Here is a 25,332-nt window from a genome sequence, read left to right on the forward strand (position 1 = left end):
TGCACGGTGTGAACTTGTTTCCTGTCTTGGACTAACTTTGGACGCACGTGCGGCTGTTTTCCGTCTAGACAGGTAATCAAATGTGACATTTTCCTATATTTTGTGTACATCCTTTTTGCGTGGCGACGTGTTTTACCGGTAGTGCACGTTCAGCTCTCGTGCGCGATTTCGTGTACTTCCGCGAGAGGAGGAGACTGGGAGGGATTGTCAGAGTGGGGGGCGGGATTATCTGGGTGGGGGGCGGGATTTACTGTTTGAATTCAGCCATTCCCCTCTGTCATGGTTCAAGATTCAAGTAGTGCAGCTTTAAATAAACTCTATGGAACACATCAATATTAATAAGAAGCAGACTGGCCAACAGTCAGGTCAAACCAACTGAAAGGTTAACTTTAAAGAGCCTACAATAATGGGGCTTAAAAAAAAAAGCATTAACAGACACACTTTATTCATTTCACTTCCAGTCCAGCCTGTTGCTGATGGAACCACCCATGTGTTATTCTCCACTCGGTCCACATCCTCTCCCCCAGAATTGTCCTCTTCTTCCTGGGGTCCATTACCATCTCCTTGATCTTCCCCACATTCAGGATCAGGCGACTCCTCTTGGACCATTCCATAAAATCACTCCACACTCATCTGGTTCTCCTCATCTCATCCATCCTTTATACGTTCAACCACTGCAGAGTCATCGTAGACCTGGGCTACAATGACATGATCAGTGGTGAGAAACATCCATTTTCCATGGGCTCCATTAGAAATACTAGAAAATGTTTGCATGCTAACTAACCAATAGTAGATATATGTACTGTGTTTTTTGTTATTATAATATGAAAAGTAAAGTTTTTTGACTAGGGATGTCCCAATACAACTTTTTCATTTCCGATATGATACCGATACTGACATTGATCCGATATCAGCATAAATCACACATACTTTTATAACATTTTTTTTTTTTATTTAACAAAAAAATAATAATTACGTATTTTGTGATGCGAAATGTTAGAAAAGGCTTGATCAAGTGATGTTACTCAAACAGAAAACAATAGTCAGCATTGATCCATTTATTATTAACCATAAGGTTAGATGAATTTAGATGAATTTTAACCTTCAAACGTAATATCTACAGTATTCTACAATTGAGTAAAATAAAGTAAAAAAAAATAATTTGGGAGAAAATAAATAAAAAAATATAAAATCGGAAATTTTAATCCGATATGCGTTATATTTGTTTTCAGGCTATTATCGGACCGATATTCAATATCGATATCGGATTGGGACACCCCTACTTTTGACAATTGTGTTTAAATTGATCGTCCTGAGCTTATGATTGAAAAACTCTTGTTCAACATTAGCAGTGAAACGTTTTGCTTGTGCACAATCTAATACAAGTACTAACAGTTCATTCAAGTGATTGCCCGTTCACTTTTCTCTTAAACGTTCTTTATCCAATTTAAAGTTGTTGACAGAATGAAACTCTCTAAACCCACATGGGGCAAAAGGCAAACAACACACTGGGCGTTCTATTCAGTAACTTTTTGAATGTCTTTTTTCCCCCCGAAATAGGTCGTTTTTAACTGACGACCAGAGATGCTGACAAAAAAATTCATTATTTATTGCAATGACAAATTTTGAGTTTGTTCAAAACGTTCATTTTTTACTCAAAACATTGTTTATAAATTATACACAGTGTTTGATTCCTACAGAAAAAAAAAAACAAAAAAAAAACTTAATATCAATATCGGCTTCTAACTAGTGCGGGTAACCTCACGCTCAGAACGCCTATCGGTTTAAAAACACTTCTGATGTAGTCGTATACTATGAACATAAAGACATTGGACAGAGACACGTAGCTGTTACTCCACTGAGACTAGAAGTTATGACATTTAAACTAGAGACAGCTAATCTAAAAAAAAATATATGGATGAACTTATTGTTGTCATCTGTCGGTGGGAAAATAAATGATCTCCCTTATCACCGACAAGACGTAGACTTATTTTCTCCCAGTTTGACAAACATATGAAGCTAAAAATGACAATGAAAAAGTGGAGCTTACACATACAGGCTGGATATCACAGTATGTACAGACGCTGCATTTGGTAACTGATCACACACACACACACACACACACACACACCCACTCACTCAAGCAAACACCGACGATAACTGAAGTTTCTTCCAAAAGGAGGCAAATGGAGGAATCGAATCAGTCAGGCAGCTGAGGAGTTATCTGGATCTTAAACAGGAATGAAACTACACATGTTAATGCCATTGATTTGTCCTTGGGTTTGTCTGTGTCCACTCCTGATGTGGTTGCTGGATCGTGGAAAATGTCTCTAACAGCCAAGAAGATGGGACAGAGGATGGCCCCCTATGGCCCCCCACTGTAGGAATAATCTGCTTTGTTGTGCATCACCAGCTTGTTGTCCACAAAGTAGAAGCTGTCGGACTGTGTTTCATAAGGGTGCAGGATCATCTCGCGCACTGAGAAGGGATAAACAGACAGTAGCTATGATGTAACACCAAGCCGTCCCCGAGCGGGGGTGTGTGTCAGCGTGTGGGGGTGTGTGTGTACTCACTGATTTCTTCGGACAGTGGAGGGAACTCGTAAATGTGCTCGCACGTGTTCTTGCTGCTTGGCATGCAGAAGCCAAACTCGAAATCAAAGCTCTTCAGCAGCTGATCGCGGAAATAGTGTCTCTCGATCATGCGGAAGTTGTTGATGGGCGTGTCTCCCACTGTGAATTCCACTCTGAGGAGCATAGGGACACCATGAGGCCAAGAACATGAAGTTAATGTGAAATGTTTAAATATCTTTCAGGTTTAGCCATAAAGGTGTCATGATCTGACACTGATATCTGATAGAAAGTGTCTATCTGTACGGTTGACCTACGGACAACCCCCGGTGCTATTGGTACAGTTACCAAAGTTCAAGTACGTAGGCATCTTAGGGTTAGGTTTAGGGTAAGTTTTAGTCTGGCCAATGACTGACCTATCACGTGACCTAAACTGGCCAATGAGGGGCGCTGCGTACGGATAGAATGTCGGTATATTGATACGGCAACCGTACGAATAGCCACTGCCTATCTGATATTGGATTGATAGTAGCAAAAAAAAAACGAGTATTGGACTCCATCTACAATCTCTGATATAACACATATTGTTTTTAATAGATTTATTCAAGTTATTTTTTTTTTAGATTATTCACGAATTTTCTCAACAAAAAAAAAAAACAGGACACGCTGGAGAGAACTGGATGAAGTGGCAGGAGAGAGGTGAAGTCTGGGCTTCCCTGCTCAGGATGCTGCCCCCCGCTACTCAACCACATATCAAGTGGGAGAAGACGGATGAATAAACTTTATTCAAAAATAGAATATTCTTAGATTTAATGTTAAAATGTATGTATCACATTGGTTCATAATAAATGGCTCAGTGTTTTCTCATGCCTACTGTTGCTGACTGTTGTTCTCCGCTCGAGTAATATTACTTGATCAAGCCTTTTCTAACATCAAACACTACAAAATAATTCATAAAAGGATGCAGTGATTTGTGCTGATACTGTATCGAATCGGCATCGGCTAATAAGCAAGGCAGCAATATTTCTATTATTATATTTTGCTACATGTAAGCTGGTACTGTATAGGCTGATAAAGATAAACAGTTTTAAAAGATGGATCAGAAGAACCACAACATGTAACTTCATAAAATAACTGCTGAATTAACAAAGCAAAAACGATGAACTGCTTGAGAAACAAGCTGATCAAAATGGCCCTGAACAAGTCCACACTCTGTACTTTATAACTCTATGTACTTTCAGTGCATCGCCGACATTGCAACAGCATGAAAGTAGTATCATTCAGCCACCTGCTGAAAACGCAGTTGGTAAGTCTTTAGCTTTTGTTAGGTTTGTGCCACTTACAGTTAAAAAGAGATGCGCGTGAATACAAGGTGTCTTAAAAAAAAAAAAGCCTTAATCGGTGCAATGTGTTAAGATGTTTGAAAGCAACAATCATGGATTAAAATTTGTGTGGCTCACATTTAAATCAGATAAAAGGTTAATCTACAACTATTAAAGGACTGAAGGAGGGAGGGATCGCTCAGTCAGCAACAACAAAAACATCACCTATAATAACCCACAGCAGTCAGCACTGCTATAAATATTGTACACTGTTTAGAGCAAGATGCACTTTCTTTTTTTAACATGAAGACAAGATAATCTCGATGAGTCAGTGGTCTGGATCTGAAGAGCAGCCTGTTTTTTTCCTAGAGACACATGCCTCTATTATCCAGCATGTGTCCTCTGTTAGAGCAGTTGCTTCTGGAAGATAAAATTGTTGCAACTTACGTGGCTCCAACCTGCCGCAACTGCAGAAAGGCTGGAGTGAACTGATATCGGACGAAGCGGCCAGCATTGGGATCACACTGCTTTTTCCCTCCTGCTTAGAAAAAGAGCACACGTGATTTTCTGATATTTTCTATATTCAACATTTATCACTACTATCTTAGGTTTAGTTGGTTTTTATTGTATCTTTCTATACAATCATTATAAATTATTTAAATTTTGATCAACTTTACCATTAAAAATACCTGCCTCTACCTTTTACTGCCATCTAATCTGCTAAATCAGCACCTATAGTTTTGGTTGATTTGACAAATTCATCTGGTCAAAGACAATTGCCCAATGTTAAACTCCCTGACATTCATTCACTCTCTCATTTTTCCTTACGAACAAGTACTGTACAATGATAAAGAGCTGTTCTCCACAGTTAACAGGTGAATTATAATATTCCAGCGGGCCTGTTTTGTTTATATATTTAAAGCTTTTTTTTCCTGGTTAATAAAAAGGCTTTTTGTCAAAATGTTAGTCTCAAGGTTAAAAATGGTGAAGCCTGAACTGTGAAGTTTGTACACATCATGAGTCAAACTAAAACTAACCTGTTTCTTGACTTTCCAAACTCAGATCATGTTCCTTATCAGTAGATTATTATTTTTTTTAATTAAGAGGTTATTGAAATGATTTCTGATTATATAACCTATTTGTTGACATCAGCTTTGGCAAGAAACCAAACGCCTGCGTGAGCTCAGTCTGTGTCTGTAACTGTGTGTGTGTGTGTGTGTGTGTATGAATGAGGCTGATTATTATGAACTCTATACATGGAATCAAAGAAGTGGTTAAAAGTGTACATTATTGTAAATAGCTGCTAATGCTAACAAAACAAACTATGGCCGTGTTTAAAATGGCCTACTGACGTACCACTCATTCTAAGTTTGACATTAAATAGTATGAAAAGGTTGAGTATGCAAAGAAATAACTGGACGTACACGACTATATCAGGACATTTTTGAAGTATGCACGGTGGGCACACTAGTCATACTCAACCGCCCCATGATGCATTGCGAGAAGAAATTCAGGAATGTAAAATCGTCCCGGGGCTGGCTTCAAGCTAAAAATCATACATCCACTTTTCAAGACAAAAACATCCCTTCTTGGTTTTTTTTTTTTAACTCTTTTGTAAATCTGGCTCTTGTTTTGAAGTTAACCTTACGTTTGTCAGCACCACAATGGGAGCCAATATGGAATCGCTGGAATTTATGGATCAAATGACCACATGTTGATACTGTACTTGGTCACTTTCTCATTTAAAATGCTTTTAGGACTTTCAAAGGTGGAGAACTAACAGATATATTTAGCCTCAGTGTGCTTCCGGTTTTTGTTGCTATGGGTTGGAAATGCATCTTGGGAAACTTGGAAGTATACTTCAGTGGGAATGGTCATCCTGATCATACTAATAGCAGTAGACAGTATATGTAGTGTATAGTATGTTAGTGTGCCATATTTGAACAAAAACTGCATTTGTAAAGATGTCACTAAAAATGACAGGAAGTTGAGGTCAGGCCACGTTTTAGCATTTATCTACTAATATAAAAACACTCAAAACAATTGTTCAAAATGTGATTGTTAAATGATTTGTTGCTTATCTGTGTGTGTTAAGGCTGTATACTGTACCTACAGTGAGTATTAGCATTAAAATTCAGATATTATTCTGGATATGTTTCCTTTACAGTAAAGTAACATCACTACTTCAGAATAAACAACCTCCTTACACAGGAAACAGGGGTTGTTTGACGTTTAGAGGCTGACCTGGAGTTGGAGGTTTGGTAATCTCAAACAACACCGTTCCCGTTTCCATGTCCCGGATTTTAAACCTGGTGAAGTCGATCATGTGCACATTTTCTTCTGGAGAGCAGAGGTAATCTGAAAAATACATAAAAACAGGGGATGTTTGACTGAACATTTGATATATAACGAAACAATTATTTCAGATAGGCTGTCAGTTAATGTAAAACTCATTGCCAAGATCCAGTAGACTGCTTGCAGGTCTGAGCGAGTCTCATGTGCATTCATTACAGAGGAACACATTCCTTCTTTGAACGATCACCTCTGTGACCTCAGAACGCGTCCTGAAAGGCCTTATAAAAATAAAAAAAACATAGCATAGCTTAGTACAAGCATTGAAATAAATAAATAAATATATGAAAAAAAAAGCAACAAAAACTTTCACCAGTCACAATAAAGACTGAAGATTGAGAACAGGACCAAACAGAATTAATATCGGTTCTTTAACGTCCCCCTCAACTGATGTTAATGTGAATAAATGATATAGTGTCAATCAGGCTTCTGCTTCCAATGAGAGGGATGTGTCAATGACCTAGAACAGGATTAGATAGTACAGACTAGAGGTTCTTATCTCATGGGTCGGGACTTTTCAGTGGGTCACTCAAACAGATAAAGGAAAGACGCTAGTGCTCTTATCTTTTATTTGATTTTTTTTAGTATTTACTAGCTGAAAGAAAATCAGGAAGAAAGAAAAATCATCTAAATCATTAATTTACGTCACAACTCGTGGCTGGTGGGGTTGATTTTTTTTTTTAAAACAGGAAAAATTCACGTGATGAATTTTAGAAATCAAGGGTTTACTTTATCTGTTCATTTTTGGCCTATTAACTTCTATTATTTTTACCACATGAAAACCAGCCCACTTCTGATCTGCTATATTTCCACTTTCCACATTGACCTTCATGATGATGAAATACTGCATTTATTTGTACGTCACACTATTGAAGGTTTCATTTGGTTAAGTATTACACTGACTCTATTTTGTTGACGTTGGTGGACAATGCTTCTTAGCTAATTGACCAAGATTCAAACGGGCCTAAATATTTTAATTGGAGTTTGCATGTTCTCCTGTGGCATGCTTATTTTCAAAGCACGTGTATGGGACGATGGATTAGTGGTTAGCACATTCGCCTCACCGCAAGAAGGTCCTGAATTCAAGACCTAAGGTGGACACTCGGGTCCTTTCTGTGTGGAGTTTACATGTTCTCCCCGTGCTGCGTGGGTTTGGTCTGGGTACTCTGGTTTCCTCCAACAACCCACAAACGTGACTGTGAGGTTGATTAGTCTCTAAAATGGAGTCGGAGTGATTGTGTGTGTGAGGGCTTGTTTGTCTGTCTTTGTGTTGCCCTGTGATGCACTGACGCACTGTCCAGGGTGTACCCCCGCCTAGTGCCCAGTGTGAGCTGGAGATAGGCACAGGCAGACCCCCCCCGTGACCCTGAAATAGGAAAAAGCGGGTTCAAAAATGGATGGATGGATGGATGTGTATGGGATCATTGCACAGGCGGAAAAAACATGGAAATGTGTCTGCGATTGATTAGGTATCTGGACTCAATAATAGGATATAGAAGAGCGGAAAATATTTGGAGCAAATTCTACATCTATAATATCACAAAAACAATAATAAATGTATAAATAATTGCTAACACTTTACTTGAAGTTTTATACATAAAGGCTGACATTAAGTTGATGGTGTCATGAAGGCTGTCACTAAGTGTTGTTTGTTGCCCTAACCCTACGTTACCCTAACCCTACCTAACCCTAACCCAACTAGATCCCTCCACCCAAGCCAAAAAAAGCCAACATACGTAGCTCCAAAGGTGACATAATTCAGCCAACAACACTTAGACAGCTTAATGACAGCCTTCATGACACATTATTCATGCTAATGACAGCATAATGTCAGCCTTGTGTATAAAATTTCAAGTAAAGTGTTACCAAATAATCTAAACAATAATCCTAAATCACATAGTGAGGAAAACAATGACACCTTCTTCCTGGCAAATTTTACGATAACTATTTACAATTACTTTCATTCATTTGTGGTTTTAAAAGCTATTTACGTAATCAAATTAAATTGTGTGTGCATATACAGTATGTGTGCGTGTGTGTGCGTGTGTGTGTGGGTGCATGTATGGGTCTCCATGACTGTGTGTGATGTGTGCATGCGTAGGCATGTATGAGACACTCCCTCCCCAAGAGGAAAGGATTAAACCTAAGAGGCTTATTTTGTTTCACCCTCACATGGACAGACTGGTTGTGTAGTTTAGACACACACGCACGCACGCACACACACACACACACACACACACTGATTTTGTTAAGGTTATTATTAGCAGTATAAAGTTGTAGCCCTTTTTTTCTCTTCAAAAATGTTTTTCTCACTTCTATAAAATGTTTTTATATATGTACCTATGGGGGCAGTACGTCTACTTACGAGCATAGACTCACACTCTTATCACACGCATGTAAATCTTTGTCCATTTTTGAGGGTTAAGGAGCAGATGGTGCCATGCAGGCTTAAGCCACCTGCTCTAAGATATTTTTAGTTCCTTTCATAAAGTGCAGCCCACAAAGCTGGACAACTTATCTAAAAGTGGCCCTCCTGTGAAACCTGACTGTTCAGATATTTTTAGTTAAACTACAGTATATGTTTTGTCTTACAGTGTCTAACAGAGATAAGTGATTTTACTGATGATCGTGTGCTAATATTAAAACAAATGTTATAAATCCATGCTTAAAGGAAGAAATTCATACTTAAATAAACAATATTTTAACACTTTTACATGTAAACAATCTATTTGTTTGTTTTTTTTTATTTGTTTTTTTATTTCTTCCTCTGAAGATTCTTCATCCACACATTTACATTTAGAAAGTCTATTTACCGAATATGAATGAGGCCTCATTTTTCAACAAAAGCAGAAATTTTACACAAGGCCACATTAAGTTCAGTGTTAGGATTGTATATCTTCCAAAAACATCCATTTAATAAATCAGTACCAGCTTATGAATAATGCTGAGAATTCCCTTTTCTGTTTTTCAAATAGGCTTTTAGTGTTTTCATTAACCTGCACTAAAATAAGTCTTCTTAGGGGTATAAAAATAATGAACATCCCACAACCCCTTTTGGATGTTCATTATTTTGCATTCAATCCATATGAAAATGGTTTTGGGTTATAAAAGTCTAGAAACGTTTTGGGTGATCGAGCAAAAGTAAGGATGGTGCCGCTGCAGTTTTTTCAGTTGCACCATTTCAGCTTTGTAATGCCATTGTCGCATTACATTCAGAAAGCAAAATAAGCCTTACCCTGAAACTAAAGTTGAATAATTTTGACTTCAACAGTTCATAAATACTGAGAACAATCCTTTGTAAATGTGCAAATCCCATTTTAGAGCCTGTTTTAAAAGAGCTTTACTCAAATGATAATAAGTGTCATCTACTGAAAATTTACATACGATCTCATTTGGTATTTTCTTGGTGAATAAATGCTTAAAAGTACTTTAAACTTATATTGGGTAACCGTCTCTGAGTTTCAGTCCCTGTGGGCAGATGACCGATAGATGAGTCTGGTGAATCAGAGCTGGCGACTTGCCAAACCTGCTGAAATTGACAGATGGAGCATTTTGTCTGATGGCAGAGCCCATGAAGTCACTTTCAACCAATGCAGTGTAATTTGCACTCCAGCAGTCATTTGAAGCATCATCTACGCTGTAAAAATGCCCTTTGATTTCACAGCCTCTGCACAAGGAGCAGTTTGACTGATGGCGTTAGCCTGTGCTGCCTTTCTGAAGGTAGTGGTGATAAAAGCCTCTCCTTTGCAGACAACATGTTTAGTGACAACAAAATGAACTGTTAGCTACGTAGGTACAGAGGCCATGATACGGAAAACGCACAAAGAGAATGACAAGCGTCAATTTCTGTTAAAAGAAAATGGAGACATTATGCACGTTCTTCATTGAGGGGAATGCTAAAGCTGAATATGTGAGGAGTGTAGAGTCTTTAATGAGCTCCAGTTTGTCACAGTCGTTTTAAAGACAGCAGGGCACTCACTAGTCTCTCGGCAACAAGAGATATGCCTCTGTTTTCACACGGCAAATGTTTCTTATTGCAGCTAAAACATAATCATCTTTCCTAACCAAGATAAAAGTATGTGTAACACACCAACCTATGGAGCTATCTTTGAGATAAAAATCAAACAATACATTTATTATTTTAATCGTCTCTTACCTATGAGCTCCAATAACCATATTGAATTGACTTCTGCTTAGTTTTACTTTTAGTTTAGTTTATTATTCTTTGTTCAGTCATATAACAAGGCTTTACACAGAAGAGCAAAAAAAAGTCTATACATAATGACTGAATGGGTTAAGGCTGAAGTATATTATTTAAAGGCACACCAGGGACTTTTTGACCTAAAGAGTTAAGTTGGAGAAGAATCAGCGAGTAGGTGGTAGTAGCAGGTAAAAGTTCTCTCTGTAGTTTTCATCTCTGAAAGTTGGCACTGAGCTAGGATAGCATTAGCCGCTAATCACACCGGCTTTTTTCACTGGTGGTTTATGTTTATGAGAGGAGAAAAAGGAGCGCAGCTCCTCGCTTCAGCAGGCAGTGAAACTCACCGAGTTCGATGTGTCGCTGGTGGGCGGGGCTTCGCTTGAGACATGCGTACTATACTTCTCATGCAGAATATAAAACTCCACACATTGGTTAATGTTTTTGAGTATATCTTTATGGCATATAACTGCATTTTTTTTTAGATTTGTAAGTTTGTCTATGTTTGTCAGCATTAGGAAGCATTTATAGTCTTCTGTGTCAGATGATGAATGGACTACTGCACCCAAATAGCAAATTAGATTAGATTTTTGTGTAAATGTTTAAACTGAATGTGAACATCAGAACACACACTTGTCTTTCCTCTCACATGAGGTTTTTTTTCTGCAAAATGAAGATGAACGGGTCACATTTTGTGGAAACTGCACTGGGGTCCAAAAGAGTTATTTATTTTCTTACAGGAATCCCTTCAGTATAAACTTTGAATTATTATTCTTCACACTACGTCCATATCATCTTCAAACAGAACATGCTTCTTATAATAGCTACACAGATCTGAATTCAAACGAGAACCTTCTGTATGTGTAGGACTGTGACTCCCACATGCCTAATGTACCAAACAACAACATCAACAAGAATAATAACTGCGTGATGCTATCATGTTATGTTCAAACACTCGGTGCCTTGAAGACCTTCAGTTTCATCCTAGAGATGATAAACTGATACACATTTAATTAGTCAATAATAATGACGATGAGGGGGAAGGTGTGTGAACGTCTGTAATTAAGCATCTGTGTCGTGTTCCCATGATAGTCTCTGTGTTCTTCTGATAAAGTTGATATGATCACAGCACAGTTCATTCTTTTTAGTTCATCATATGTAAACTACATCACTTGTACGTGCTTATTTATCTTGTTGAATATACAATTAATTTGGTTTTAAAAAAACAAAAACAAAAAACAAAAAATATATATATATAGAATCTAAGAAGTATCCGGCCTCTAATTGTCATTTCTGCTACAAGTAAAAACAGGAAAATATAACATATGGCATCCGTTGTTGCACAACACATTAAGCCAAGCTATTAAAAACATTTTAGTTTATTGTCATGCAATAAAAAAAGAATGGGCTTAAAGGACACATACACACACACACACACACACACACACACACATGCTTGCACAAAGTGCTCCACTTCACTTCCTTCAACACTGTCACCTAGCAACACTGTGTCTGATAGCACCCTAGTGTGATTAGCCTGTCTTTCCCCCCCCTTCATCCACCTGCCTGCTCCACAACAACAAGACGCAGCAGTGTATCAAAGGCGAACATCTTGGGTTTGACTTCAGTGGCATGCAAATGAAACATTCCACGTGTGAGATCTGCACGTTCTACACTCTCAACAACTCAAAACCTCGTGATCTAAATTGTTGAGTATACAGCTATTGTTCAAGTTGTTTAAGGAACACATTTTTCTGTTCAAACATCGTCTTTTTCACTCTTTCTGGTTATATTTCTTTTCCTAATTAAGCTGTGTTTCAACCAAAATCCTGATGGAATCATTTGCGTAATAAACTGAAACGCTCCAGCTGCCAGCAGCACCTCTTAAAGAAAAATAAAATGAGCTCAGAGTCTTGAGTCATGTTGTGTTCCTGTGCTCAGAAGCCATTCAGAAACCAAAGTGCCAATCATGAAGAGTGAGTGAGCTGCCACTTATAGCTCCATAATCCTAACGATTAGCCCAAAGTAACAGACTCTCAACCGCAGGGATTGACTTTACATGCCTTATTCTAACGCTACTGTCTCATCAGCACACAGACGTCGCGTTCAATTAATTCAAGTACACAAAAATGAATTATGCACAACATGTTTACTTGTCTTCAGCTAAAGGCACAAAGTAACATAAGTACTCCATGGTAATGTTCACGCCTTGATGTGCAGTGCACCTGAGCATGCCGTGCTGTTTCATATCTCTCAGTTAACGGCACCTGTAGGCAAACTGGCAAAGAGAGAAGGTTCACCAAAAGGTTACAATGAAATTGGAAATCTTTCTCCTTATAATTTTCCAAGCCACAGAAAGCAGGAAAAATAAAACCCTTCTCACTTATTGTTGGCAGCGCTCCAATGATGTGTTTTTTTTTTATCCTGAAAAGGAACAATTTTCTTGGGAAATAGTGAGGCTTGACTGCTGGGGCACAACTGGGATTTCTCTGTGTGAAGTTTACATGTTTACATATTCCAGGTCTATTCCCATTGACCTAAAATATATATGTTGAATTTATTTGAGTTCTCTAAAAGCTGTAGGAGCGTATGCATGTTTAAAAGTGATTGTCTCTCTAATAACTGTGAAACCAATAATGGCTTTGCTGTAATTCTGCTTTTTGTTGTCTTCCCAAACTCCTTTTACCTTATATTTCCCCCCTCATTGGGTGTAACACAGCCCTGCCTTTGTATATGATGTTCCTCCAAATAAAGACTGGTTTACGCTTCCCGAGGGACTGACAGCTGACGGTCACAATTAACTAGCAAAATCATAAACACATTTTTACTATTTTTTTTGCAAGAACAAAACATACATAAATAGATATTTCAACAAGTATTGCACTTCTTAAAGCGTTAATCTCAGACGACATATGCAGACATGGGGGGAAAAGGTAATTGTGTTCCATTTTTAGCGTGTAAGAGTGTAAATCAACTGCATTCAAGACATTTTGAGAATGAAATGCTAAGGGTAATACTTTAAAATTAAGGACCAATACAGCAGAAAAAAAATAAAAGTCAATCATCTTTAATGTTCTTTTAAACCTTGAGCATCTTTAACGTTCTTTTACCCAAATATTATTATACTTATTACTGTATTATACTTATTACTGTATATTATTTATACAGTAAATATATAAATAAATAGCCATAGAATTGCAGATGCGAAGACCCTCATCTTTTTCTAAAATTGAGGGTGCCACACAATGTCTATCCCTCATTGGAAACATGAGGTTGAGGTTGGTGGTGGTTGATGGGGCCTTTATAATAATAATAATAATAATATAATAATGGCTGGGATTTACTGTATATAGTGCTTTTTTTGAGAAGACTCAAAGTGAGTTACAGAAACCATTATTCCTTCACACCAGTCACTCAAATCAGTAATACCAGCGGTGGTAAGCTACAATGTAGCCACAGCTGCCCTGGGGCATACTGACTGAAGCGTGGCTGCCATTTCGCTCCTACGGCCCCTCTGACCACCACCAACATTCATGCACAATTCATACCCATTCATACGAGGCAATGTGGGTGAAGTGCCTTGCCCAAGGACCCAATTAACGACAACGACTTGGATAGAGCGGGATATGATTTTTCCAGTTTTACTACCCATGAGTCCATCTCATCATGTTGGCATGTGCTGGTGTGCTTCTGCATCCCAACCCTTCAAATCACACATACCACAAACTACATGTTCAGTTTTTCCTATAGGGAGGTTTTTTTTTGTCAAACACTAAGGATTTATTTTTATGGCTCCAGCACTGACTTTTCCCTATACAATGAGTCTATAAACCTTACTGCAGCACAAGCTAAAATCCACAGGGTCAAGGTTCACTGCTCTCCCTCATTACCAACATGTGATGCCCAGTCCTGCACCTTGGCTGTGAGAAAACAACTCAATACCAACTGTCTGCTGAACAAAACACGAGTGAGAGTAACAGTGCATGAAACTGTGTCAATGACTGTAAGTATGTAACAAGCCACCTCTGCTCCTGTCAGATCGCTCAGAAAGAACAACCTTGTGACAGCTGTGCATGAGAGATTAAGACCGGGCTGCACAAATCGATTTTAATTAAAACCCTATTCATTGTGCCAGAAGACATTAGAGTGGAAATCCAGCTCGGCATAGATAAAGCCCTCTTCTGTCTGCCAGAGTTATTATTGCCATATCATTGATCTTCTATTAGTGAAAAGGAACAAGGCAAGTCTGGCCATTGGTCCATCAAAGCTAAAATGTGCCCCGTTCAGTCATTGTGACTTAGACACTCCAAATATATTCACTTATTTTTGCAGTGGAAATGCCAGTTGGTTTGGTTTGTTTTTTGTGTGAACAAAATTAGAAATGTTTTTAACTCAGATCATTAGAAAAGATCAGATAATCCATCCATCCATTTTCTGATCCACTTGTTCCTTTTTTTTTAAGAATCACGGGGGTCTTCTGGTGCCTATCTCCAGCTTTCATTGGGCGTTAGGCAAGGGTACACCCTGGACAGGGGCGCCAGTCCATCAGTCAGATAATTGTTGCAGGAATTCTAGAGAATTTTGGTGTTACTTTACTTTAATTCCATTTTTTTCTTCTTTTGTTTTTAGCAGGAAAAAAAGTTTAATGGTTGAGGTGAAAGATATATACTATACTAAGAATACTGAGTAGACCATTCATTCACCTTTTGTTGCAAGTTTCTCAAAGTTGCAGTTCATTTTTCGGCAGCGTTTTTGTCCCCTGAATTTTGTTACAACAAAAAAAAAGAGTAATCTAATTATAAGAACATGAACCTCTTTGTAAGAGCCTTCAAATATATCAAATGTACATGTTAAACTGGACAAACTTAATATTCCAAGTCACAGGGAATGACCATTCCTCTTTCCTTCCAACAACTGTTTAAAACCAACTGACCAAAGATAACAGCTGTTCAGTTGCTCCCAGTGAGTTCTTGGATTGTGCTTTGAAATCCTACTTTTTTTTTATTTTCCTTTAGTGCAGGTGTGTCAAACATAGGGTCCTTGTGCAAAAAACTGGACCAACACAGAGAGTAGTTGACATTTGGAAATAGATTAAAATTACAAAAACAACAATTGTCTTGACTTAACATTTTGGCATGAAAGTGACAAACTGGCTGTATGTAGCTGTGCCTTTTCTAGTTTGTATGTTAATGGTAAATGTCCTTTCTTCTTATATTAAGCTTATCTTTACTATAATATAGTATTAATTCATTACAGTGTAAATGCATAGGGATGCTACTTTCCCTTCATTTAATCTAAAAACAAAAGGAACTTTAAACTAGCATTAAGTTGGGCTCAAAGCATTTTTCAGTCATTTCTGTGTCTGTTTACTGATATTTGACTAGCTGCTGCTAGAGCTAGGTAATGCTAAATGCTATTGATATAACTAGCAAATATAGTTTTTGGCATTGGATACATTTACACTTTGTCATGAACATTAACAACAATCCCTGTTGTTCCCGATATTTACCTATTAGTAGGTATAAAAACAGCATTACAGTAAAATGTTTTCAGATTACATATGCCAATGCTGTAAAGTAGCACAACATGCATCGTGCAGGAATACTAGGATACATTCTGTCTAAATCCTATTCACAATATACCTACACTTAAAGTTTCATCTCTGCTGCCACATCAACAAAACTGTACAAAATATATTTGTATTCATAGCTACACATTTTTAAATGCTTAAAGTGCAGTTACATTAATGTACTGCTTCCCTACAGGTCGTCTGTAGCTGCGTCTCTAAACACAGATGAAATGCATAAGAATATAGAGCACATTTACTACTGAATGATTATACAATATACCTTTCATTTCACAATTTATGTTCTTTATGATATGATGCCATAAAATCACAGTCAAAAAGTGCAGCTTGTGTGTGTGTGTGTGTGTGTGTGAGCATGCAGGCGTGCATGGTTGCTTTCTTTATCCTAAGGCCCATCATAACTCTTTCAACATGCAAACAGTAAACAGATGATGTGTCGTGCTTGTCGTCTGCCTGGATTCTATTTCTTCTCTGCCCTGCGCACCACGTATCAGCATTAACCCGCCATGACAGACTAGCTGGGCAGCCCCAAAATGGTGGCATTTACTTCCCAAAGGCGTGAGTAGAGAAGTAAAGCATTTCCCACACACCCCCATCACAAGATGGGGTTTCATTTTTTCTAAACCCCCCAAAACCAGGGTCTGAAATGTGTAACATAGTGGAGTTTCTCTTTACGTTCACTGTGTTTGTCATGTAATCTATACACATCCACGTGCTTTTGTCATGTAAAAAGAGAAACCCTGGAACGTGTTTAGATGGTAAATGACAGAACCAGAACCAGAACCAGGACTGCATTTCTACATGTCACCAATAATTACCTGAGGTGGATCCCTTCCACAGAGACGGCTACGCTAACATAATCCAGATTACATATCAGAGCAGAGATTAGTGCACCATCATGAGCGATTTAGGAATTATTTCTCTGACGCAACCTTCAAACTGCTTTTCTCCTGACTATGGGCAAACTGTAGGTGAACACGTGAGAAATAAAGGGAAACTTATACATAACACCATCTATTTTACTTTTCCTCATTAATCTACTAACTTGCTGACCATTTAGGAGATTTTGTTGTTAAAAGGAGGTTTGAAAAGAGCTTTTGAAAGTGTTCCTCTGATAATGTCATGGTGAAGCTATTGCAATAATAGCTCACTAATACATTAGTTGTAACTTACATGAATTTGTCATTATTTTAGATATTTATGAGCTTAAATGGATGCGTTAGAAACTTTGAAAATAAACTTTCATGCTCAATCTATGTTGAGTTTTAATTTCTTTTTTTGTTTAAAAAAAATTGATTATTAATATGAGGCTTTAAAAATATACTTACAGCTTCTTCATATTTCGGCGAGGTGAGTCAGACGCTAATATTTACATCATGATTTCTATTAATCCTGTGATAAATAAACAGCGATGTTGATTTGTAGTAGATGTACATTCTAATAGTTTGTCTTCATTTTATTTATTATAGGTTACGTTTCTGACTTGGTGTGTAAACATCCTCAATCATGACAGATTATTTATTAAATGGTAGATTGTGTAAAAATTACAATTATCCTGATAACAAATAGTTTCATGACGTATATCATTTTGCTTAATATCTTGTAAAAAAACAAAAACAAAGCAACATTATTCATTTGTGGCTTGTAGAGCGTGGAAACAATTCTCTAATGTAAACTACTTATAGTTTTATTCTGCTGTCCTCAGAGGATCATGCCTCTAACCACCTGTTACCTCAGATCCAATAGTGTCTTAAGGAAGGTGAAGACACTCTTTTCCATGCAGGATTTGAAGGTACGAGGCTTTACACTGAAGCAGAACAACTAAAACTAATACTAACATTAATACTAATACTAATCCTAAATGACTGAGAGTATAAATTGAGATGAACTTTGTTGGGAGAGCAGACGCATATGGACTGATAGAGACAGACACTAAAGTCAGTATTATACAGAGTGCTTGTCCTGTCGCTGTCCATGGTACCCACGTACCGTCTCCAAACAGGAAACGTGAACAGTGATCAAAGCCAAAACATCTCCATCTTTCCGCTGTGACCGCAGACGTAACAGAAGCATAATGATCAGATCCTGGTCGTCCATTAATACCAATAACAGCATGTATAGACTTACTCTTGGTGATCTTCTGCAGCCCCAGCACATCGTCGGGTGTAATCGCTGGATTTCTGCGCAGTTCCTCTTCGGTGGTGACCGGGACGCCCATGTCTGAGGAGTTGCAGCCTTGCTGCACTTTCATGTCCGGCAGAGGAGGCTAGGAGAGCGGCCGCGGTAGGGTTTCAGGAGCCGCTGTTTGCGTTAAATCAGCGTGCGGTAAACAGGCTCCGTGCTGCTTCGTAAATAACTCATTCTCTGTGCCTCCTCCCCTTCGCGATCCGGTAAAAGATAAAAATCAGCCCTTAGCTCCCTCCCTCCCTCTCAAGGCTCATCGGGTCCCTCACAGGCTATTTAGTCCAAATCCTGCGGCTTTAAGCCGAACGGTGGAGCGCGTACGGGTGCAGGGCTGTCCGGGGCCGGGCCATGGGAACACTGGTGCTTCTTCTGAGCTGAGCTCTGGTTCCTCCTCACAGGAAAACTGGGGTGTCAAAACATCATGTTTACATGTAAGGCCTCCAAGACAAGCTGTGCTGCTGAAGTGTGTGACAACATAACGTCAGCTGATGCTTCACAGCTGGAGCTCGGTAACATTGACACTACTGGGTTTGGACCATTTTGCACTTTACAGATACAATCATGTTGTAGTTTCTTTGTTTTTGACAGGAAGAAAATAAAATAACTAGATAAAGTTTTTTCTTCTTCTTTTCTTTTGCTAACAGCTGCTTGATTCAATGTAAATATTAGTCACCTATAAGAGAAAGGTTCCTCAGCCATAGGTTAAAGGAACTTTAAATTAGAACAAAGTCAGGACAACAACAACAACAACAACAACAACAACAACAACAACACACACTGTATATGCACACACAATTTAATTTGATTACGTAAACAGCTTTTAAAACCACAAATGAATGAAAGTAATTGTAAATAGTAAAATTTGTAAAATTTGCCAGGAAGAAGGTATCATTGCACACACACACACACACACACACATACACACACACACACACACACACGCACACACACACCCTGTTGCTGCTTCTCTGGTGGAGTTCTTGTTGGACCTGTTGCTATAGTCTTCATTAAGGATGTCACTGACCAGGTTTAGCGTAGCTTCTGCAGTTTGCAACCACACACTGCTCAGATGTTTGTCCAACTTTATTCACTCTTCAGTTTTGTTGTTTTCTTGATCTTGTGCCTTCCTAGTGGTTTCTTCAAGCTTCTTGCTCTTTGGCTTGATTACTTGTGTTGCTTGATAGGGCTGCTGGGTTAGCTTCTCGGGGTTCTTCAACATCCCTTTCCCCTCTGCTCCCCCTTCAACCATGTCCTACCACTGCAATGTTGGGCCTAATGGCAATTATTGGATCCCATTTTTCTGACCTGCCCTTTCTGTCCACACGTCTTCTTTCCCATGAGGATGCGAAACCCCTTCAGAATAGTTGTGTTTTCCTAGCAGCACTTACAATTCCCAAGAATCTTCTCATTTGATGTCCTCGCGTTTGTTGCTGTTTGGTCTGTCCTTGTCGGCCCTTCTTTCATCCAGACTGTTGGAGGGCTGTGTGTTTTTTTTTTCTGTATTAGATTTGGTAAACTACAGGGTAGGATACAGCCTGCATCTGCCTGTTCAGTCTACCATGCTTTTATCTCTTCTGGTTGTCCTCCAGTCTTCCTTGAACTCCAATGGCTCTCACAGTAATCACTGTCTCCATACCGCCGATCACCCAAGAACCAGATGTTACTCACCACCTGCCTTGCTCCAACCTCAAATGCTGCCACGAAGAGTATAGGAGAGATGGATCATCCCATTGCAATCCCTTGTTCAGTGCAAAACACTTGCTTCTGTCCTGGAAGTAGTTCATGATCAGGGTCCTGATAGATAATCTTGCTTTGCCTTGTTGGGTCAATTCAAAAAGAAAATACTATTCTTGTCCCCAGAAGACAATGGGGGACCTGCTAAAATAATCTTAGTTTAAATCACACAATTTTTTGCCTTTTATTGTAAATCCAATCTTGGTCAGCCATTTTTTTAGGTGATTTAGAGGAAACATTTTTCAGTTTCAGAACTACCTTTAAAGTTGCATGTCTAATGTACCTTAATGGCTTACTTTGTTGCAGTTTGTACATACAGGTGGTAGAGGGGTCGTCCTCTGATCGAGAGGTTGGGGGTTGATCCCCGTACCGGATGTGTTTAAATGTCCTTGGGCAAGACACTGAACCCCAAGTTGCTCCCAATGGTTGACTAGCGCCTTGCATGGCAGCTCAGTCCCATTGGTGTGTGAGAGTGAGTGTGAATTACCTGATATGTAAAGCACTTTGTGACCTCTGTCTGTGAAAGGTGCTATATAAATAAACGTTACTTACTTACATTTCATGTTGTAACTTTGACAAAACATATTGATTAATTATTGTTCTCTGTGAAGAACAGCAGACTAACAACTATATTTACTGTATATTTTGTTGATCATATTTTATTAATTCACTCTCTGTAGGCCATAGACTTTCCAAAAACTGACTCCTGAGTACACAATTTTCATAATTCCTTTTTATTGTCATTGGAAATGATTTATCCTGGTGCCAGCTTCCCTGAGAAAGAGTGAAAATGCAGATGGTCCAAACGGACCTGTTCATGCCAAGTAGAAAACCTTCCTCTGGTGTAATGTCAGAAATCCATTGTCCTCAAGCCGATGAGGGTTAAGCAATATCATGAGGAAACACAGCCACCTACTGCCCATCCAGGTAACTGCATGGCATGGGCACAGATGAGATCTGTCCATGGTACCAGCATCATGTGAGCAGTGATGCGTTTGATCCCCCTTTAGTATGTGGATCCCAGGAGAGGGCAAACACTTTGATGAGCCTCAGTTTGATACACATTAGTAAAGGCCAGCTGTAGAAAGTGGTCAACACAACTGGATTTCACCCCATTAATAAATACAATAGAGCATATGCTTTTTCAGGTATGTATACAGTGAGCATTGTTTTTGCCAGCACAACAGTTACTTCAGAAGTCTGTGACAGTAAGAATCACAAGTGCCACACACCTCCAAATCTGACCAATAAAAACATAGCTATTAACCTGAATGGCTAAGTGGCTGCTGAGGAGTTTCTATGAGATTTTAGCAGCATGTAAAGCATGGGGCTTTGTTTCGCTCCCACAGCGCAGGACTCCTTTATGCAGTCAACTCGAAGCAGCCTCTGCGGTGCGTCTGCATATCTCTCACTCTGCGGATGGACTGGATCTGAGGGTGGTGGGCTCCCCACTCGTTCCAGTGTTTGTAAGGCCCCATTTCAAGCACATACTGAAAGCCACGGTAACCGGGGTACTGGTATCCCACCCAGCTGTGTGCGAGAGTGAACAAAGAAATCAAGGTGAGCAACGGCGCTTTGGTAAGATTTAGAAACACAACTGAACATTCCACTGTTTGTTTGTTTTTTTAATGCAGAATTTTAATCTGCCTTTCATAAGAGGAGAAACCTGCCCAAAAACAACAACCTTCAGCTGAAATGACTGGACCAACATGGGTTACACACTCTTGGAGACAAATTATTATTTTTTCCTATTTTGTTAAGATTACTTCATTCTCACAAGGAGCAGTTGGGGATAAAACACGCTCATGGGCCCACAGCATTTGTTACCTGTAGGTGGTATGAGATTCAAACCTGCAACCCTCCAGTTACAAGTCCACATCTTTACCCATTAGGCCACCGACATTTTAATAGAATAGATAAAACACACTGGAATGGTTGGTTTCCTGTTCACTAGGAATGTTCATCATGGGTGCATAGTTGATTTTACGATTTGCAATAATGTGTGTAATCAACCATTTTATATAGTACAAGCAATACTGGGAGCCTGAGTTAGGAATTAAATGTGCAAATAGTAATTCTTCACTGTCTAATTGGGAAAGACACAAATATAACACCTGAAATTACTAGTCACCATTATAACCTAGATATTTAAGATTATATTGTCAGGATTTGGACAACCATTGGAAAATATCAATATTTAATTATTTATATTATTCCATAATTTCATAGAAATCATTCATTCACATTCGCATGTAACAATGTGAGTAAAGTGTCCTGTGGTTATCAACCTGCTATATCCCCTGAGCTATTCAAGCTTCTAATACACAGATAATGAACTTTGGAAAAAAAAAACACATCTTCATCTTCTTCTTTGTTTTGTTTTATGGCAGGTAGCACATGGCATTACAGGTGAGTTAACGCCACCTATACTGGAGTGTGAACCAGAGAAGTACGTCCCTTAATCTATAAACCCTAAATTCTTTTCAATAACTCGGTTTCTTTTAAAAACTTAAAAAAAAAAAAAAAAAAAAAAAAAAAAAATATCAGAGAGAGAACATGCATTCCTGTTGACATCTACAATAGTTCCAAATGTGAACAATTTAGTAATGCCATTCACTTACGTTCCACCGGCGACCTGCATGCTAGCGACCCGATCTTGGAAGCCATAAGACCAAAGACTTGGAATGTCCTCATCACACACTTCCATCTTGCGACCCTCAAAGTTTGTACACTCAAACAGGCAAATCTTGTGGTCCTGTGGGTCCTGAAAGACAAACACAGAACTATGTACCTACCAACTGCATTCAAAGAGCAAATATGTTCATCTCTTAAGAGAAATGTAAATGACAGAGAAAGAGCAGAGTGGACACATCACTGCAAAGGAAATGTAAATGAGATTAAAAATCCCCACACATCACAGCTGGCACTTGCACGATTGGTTGATAAATACTCACCATTCTGATGGGCCTGACCGACATGAAGTGGTCGCACCTGTAGCTGTTGGACCAGGTGTCCCATCGTGGGTATTCTCCCTTCTCCAGTATGAACATCTCACCAGTCATATTGTGCTGCTCATAGCCCACCCAGCTAAAAGAGAGGAAGACTTACACTTGGCCAGACAGTGGTGCAATAAAGTTTGATATCATGTGTATTGACTTACGGTCCACTTTCTACCCTGATGGATCCGATTCTGTCAAAACCTTTCTCGCTCAGATTACGGCACTCTCCAAACAGGTCCATCCTGCGACCTTGGAAGTTCTCATACTCATAGAGGTATATCTGAAAAGATAAACATTGAGATAAGACAAGTTTTTTTTTTTTTTATTTAATTTGTTGCATTATCTTTGACAAAATATTCAATTAGCTTGACAAAATCAGCTGAAGTACCTTGTTATTTTGCATGCCAATGGAAGGGTGGCTGCCAATGTTGCCTTGAGTAGCTGAGTGAGACATGATCAGACCTAAAAAGTAAACCACAGAATCCGTCAGCCAAGACCTATCAGCCACATCAGAATACATCCATCAAAGCTGTTTTATGCTGGTCACATTACATTACCTCAGAGTGGCAAAATAAAACATAAAGAGCACCACTAACACAACATTTTTGTGACTTTTTGTTTTCATTTTTCCACTTTGTTAATCTAATATTGACATAAAATGTGTGTCACATTTTTTTATTAATTCAACCTTTCAATCCGATCGATTCAAATCCAAAATAAAAGCTGGAGTAGAAACTTACAGATAAAGCCGGAGGCTGAAATAGACCAATCTTTGGAGAAAGTGATGGACGCCGGCTGTGTGGGAGGGGATATATATATACATTCATGCCAGAATTGTGACCATAGAGGCTCAATGCTGATTTCCCATTGGTTTGAACTTGGTGTGGGGTCAAAGGTCACTCAGCTTATCTGTGGAAAAGCCTTGCCAACTCAGCAGCACTATTGTGGTGGATATAGGCGATGGTCTCTGTCATCAGCAGAAAGTTCATTTTCTCACTCTCTTACTGCTCACAATGTAACAAGCTCTTCAATATTGTATAAAGTACACTACAAGCTCCTGTCAATAGTTCACTGTTTTACAAATCTGAAAAAAAGGTTGAAGTTTTTTTTGTACTTTAATGCCTTATTCTTTCTTCTTTTTTTTTTTATCATCCTTGGTGGAGTCTGCCTAAGCCTTTGAGCCCTTTGTGTGTGTAATGTGCTGACTGCTGCCTGCTATTGTTCACGCAGGCGGGAAATTTCTGATGTGTGACGGACTGCATCTGAACACACATACACGCACACACACACACGGGATATGTGTTTACACATCTTTGAAAAGTCTGTTTATTAATAAATCACAAAAACACGTGCTCATTCTAGGGCACATGGAGATTAAAAAAATACTATACTAAATGTTATTCTGTGAACCAAAACTATAACTATTACGTATTACTATTAGTATAAAAATAGTAATAATAATAATAATGTCAATGTATCTATTCCATGATTTTGCGAGGGCCTCAATGACATAAAGAGGAGTTAGCCGGTGAGAGTATCATTCACGCATATGAGCAGTGCATGTGCATGTGCATGTGCATGTGCATGTGGCAGATTTGAACAAAGAAGTACATTTTTTCCACTACCATTCCAAGTGTGGAATCTTCAGCGTAAAGACACTATAAGATAAAGATAAAGATAATCTTTATTAGTCACACAAAGGGGAAATTTGCAGTGTTTCAGCAGCAGATAGAACAGCGTAATAAAAATGGAGAATAGATATACACACACATGGGCATGTACACAGCACAGAGACAAGGAGGGAAGACATTGGTACAAGAAAGGAACCTAACCGCCAACTCATTTCTGAATGCACTCTCCTTTTTCAATAGTCAGCAACAAGACTAGTCCAGCCCACTGATGATGAGTGTTTTTGTGCCTATAAGCAATGGGCATGGTGCCTTCCATCCAGTCCATGAAACTAAAGCCCTGCAGCTCAGTGGTGAACAGTGACTAAAGACAGCAATGTGCTGACTCCTGCCCTGATCAATAGCTCTAGCTGCTTTTCAGCATCAGCATGTATAAATAGGCCCCTTTACTCCGGGGTCAGGACGTGGTTTTTAGTGGAACCCCCCTGTGAGCAGTGAACAGCTATTCTTCAGGGTCAGCCAGGTAAGCACAATATCTCCATCTATTCATCCTGAGGCCTTGCATAGATCCATTGTCATTGTGAGTCTTTTGCTTGTTGGTTTTGTTTTGCCACGTGATTGTAGAGAATGAGTATAGATGTGAATATGCAAAGACATACTGAGCTGCTTGGGGGAAGTACAGAAATGCAACATGTTCAATTCTATAGAACTCCCAAATCACAACATTTAGGAAATCTAGTGCTCAGTTACACAGACCC

At 38.9% G+C, this 25,332-nt stretch overlaps 2 protein-coding genes across 3 annotated transcripts; both read right to left on the bottom strand.

Annotated features, from left to right (window-relative positions):
• Positions 1-990: 990 nt before the first annotated feature.
• unc119a1 (unc-119 lipid binding chaperone a1) lies at positions 991-18,682 on the bottom strand. 2 transcript variants are annotated; one of them, XM_028464929.1, is made up of 5 exons: positions 18,157-18,682; positions 6,137-6,250; positions 4,340-4,430; positions 2,574-2,746; positions 991-2,478 (listed from the first exon to the last, which is right to left on the bottom strand). In XM_028464929.1, exons 1-5 carry the CDS (start codon positions 18,278-18,280, stop codon positions 2,366-2,368), a joined length of 615 nt encoding a protein of 204 aa, XP_028320730.1. In that variant the 5' UTR covers positions 18,281-18,682; the 3' UTR covers positions 991-2,365. The 2 variants fall into 2 exon arrangements, with proteins under 2 accessions (XP_028320730.1, XP_028320729.1); XM_028464928.1 differs by having other exon boundaries at positions 4,340-4,433.
• Positions 18,683-21,307: 2,625 nt separating this feature from the next.
• Positions 21,308-23,400, bottom strand: crybb1l3 (crystallin, beta B1, like 3). Its single transcript, XM_028464773.1, has 5 exons — positions 23,335-23,400; positions 23,108-23,226; positions 22,902-23,034; positions 22,569-22,711; positions 21,308-21,477 (listed from the first exon to the last, which is right to left on the bottom strand). The coding sequence occupies exons 1-5, from the start codon at positions 23,398-23,400 to the stop codon at positions 21,309-21,311; spliced, it is 630 nt and encodes a 209-aa protein (XP_028320574.1). The 3' UTR covers position 21,308.
• Between the last annotated feature and the right edge of the window lie 1,932 nt (positions 23,401-25,332).

Source organism: Gouania willdenowi, chromosome 13, assembly GCF_900634775.1.
Source record: "Gouania willdenowi chromosome 13, fGouWil2.1, whole genome shotgun sequence".
NCBI classification, from domain to species: Eukaryota; Metazoa; Chordata; class Actinopteri; order Blenniiformes; family Gobiesocidae; genus Gouania; species Gouania willdenowi.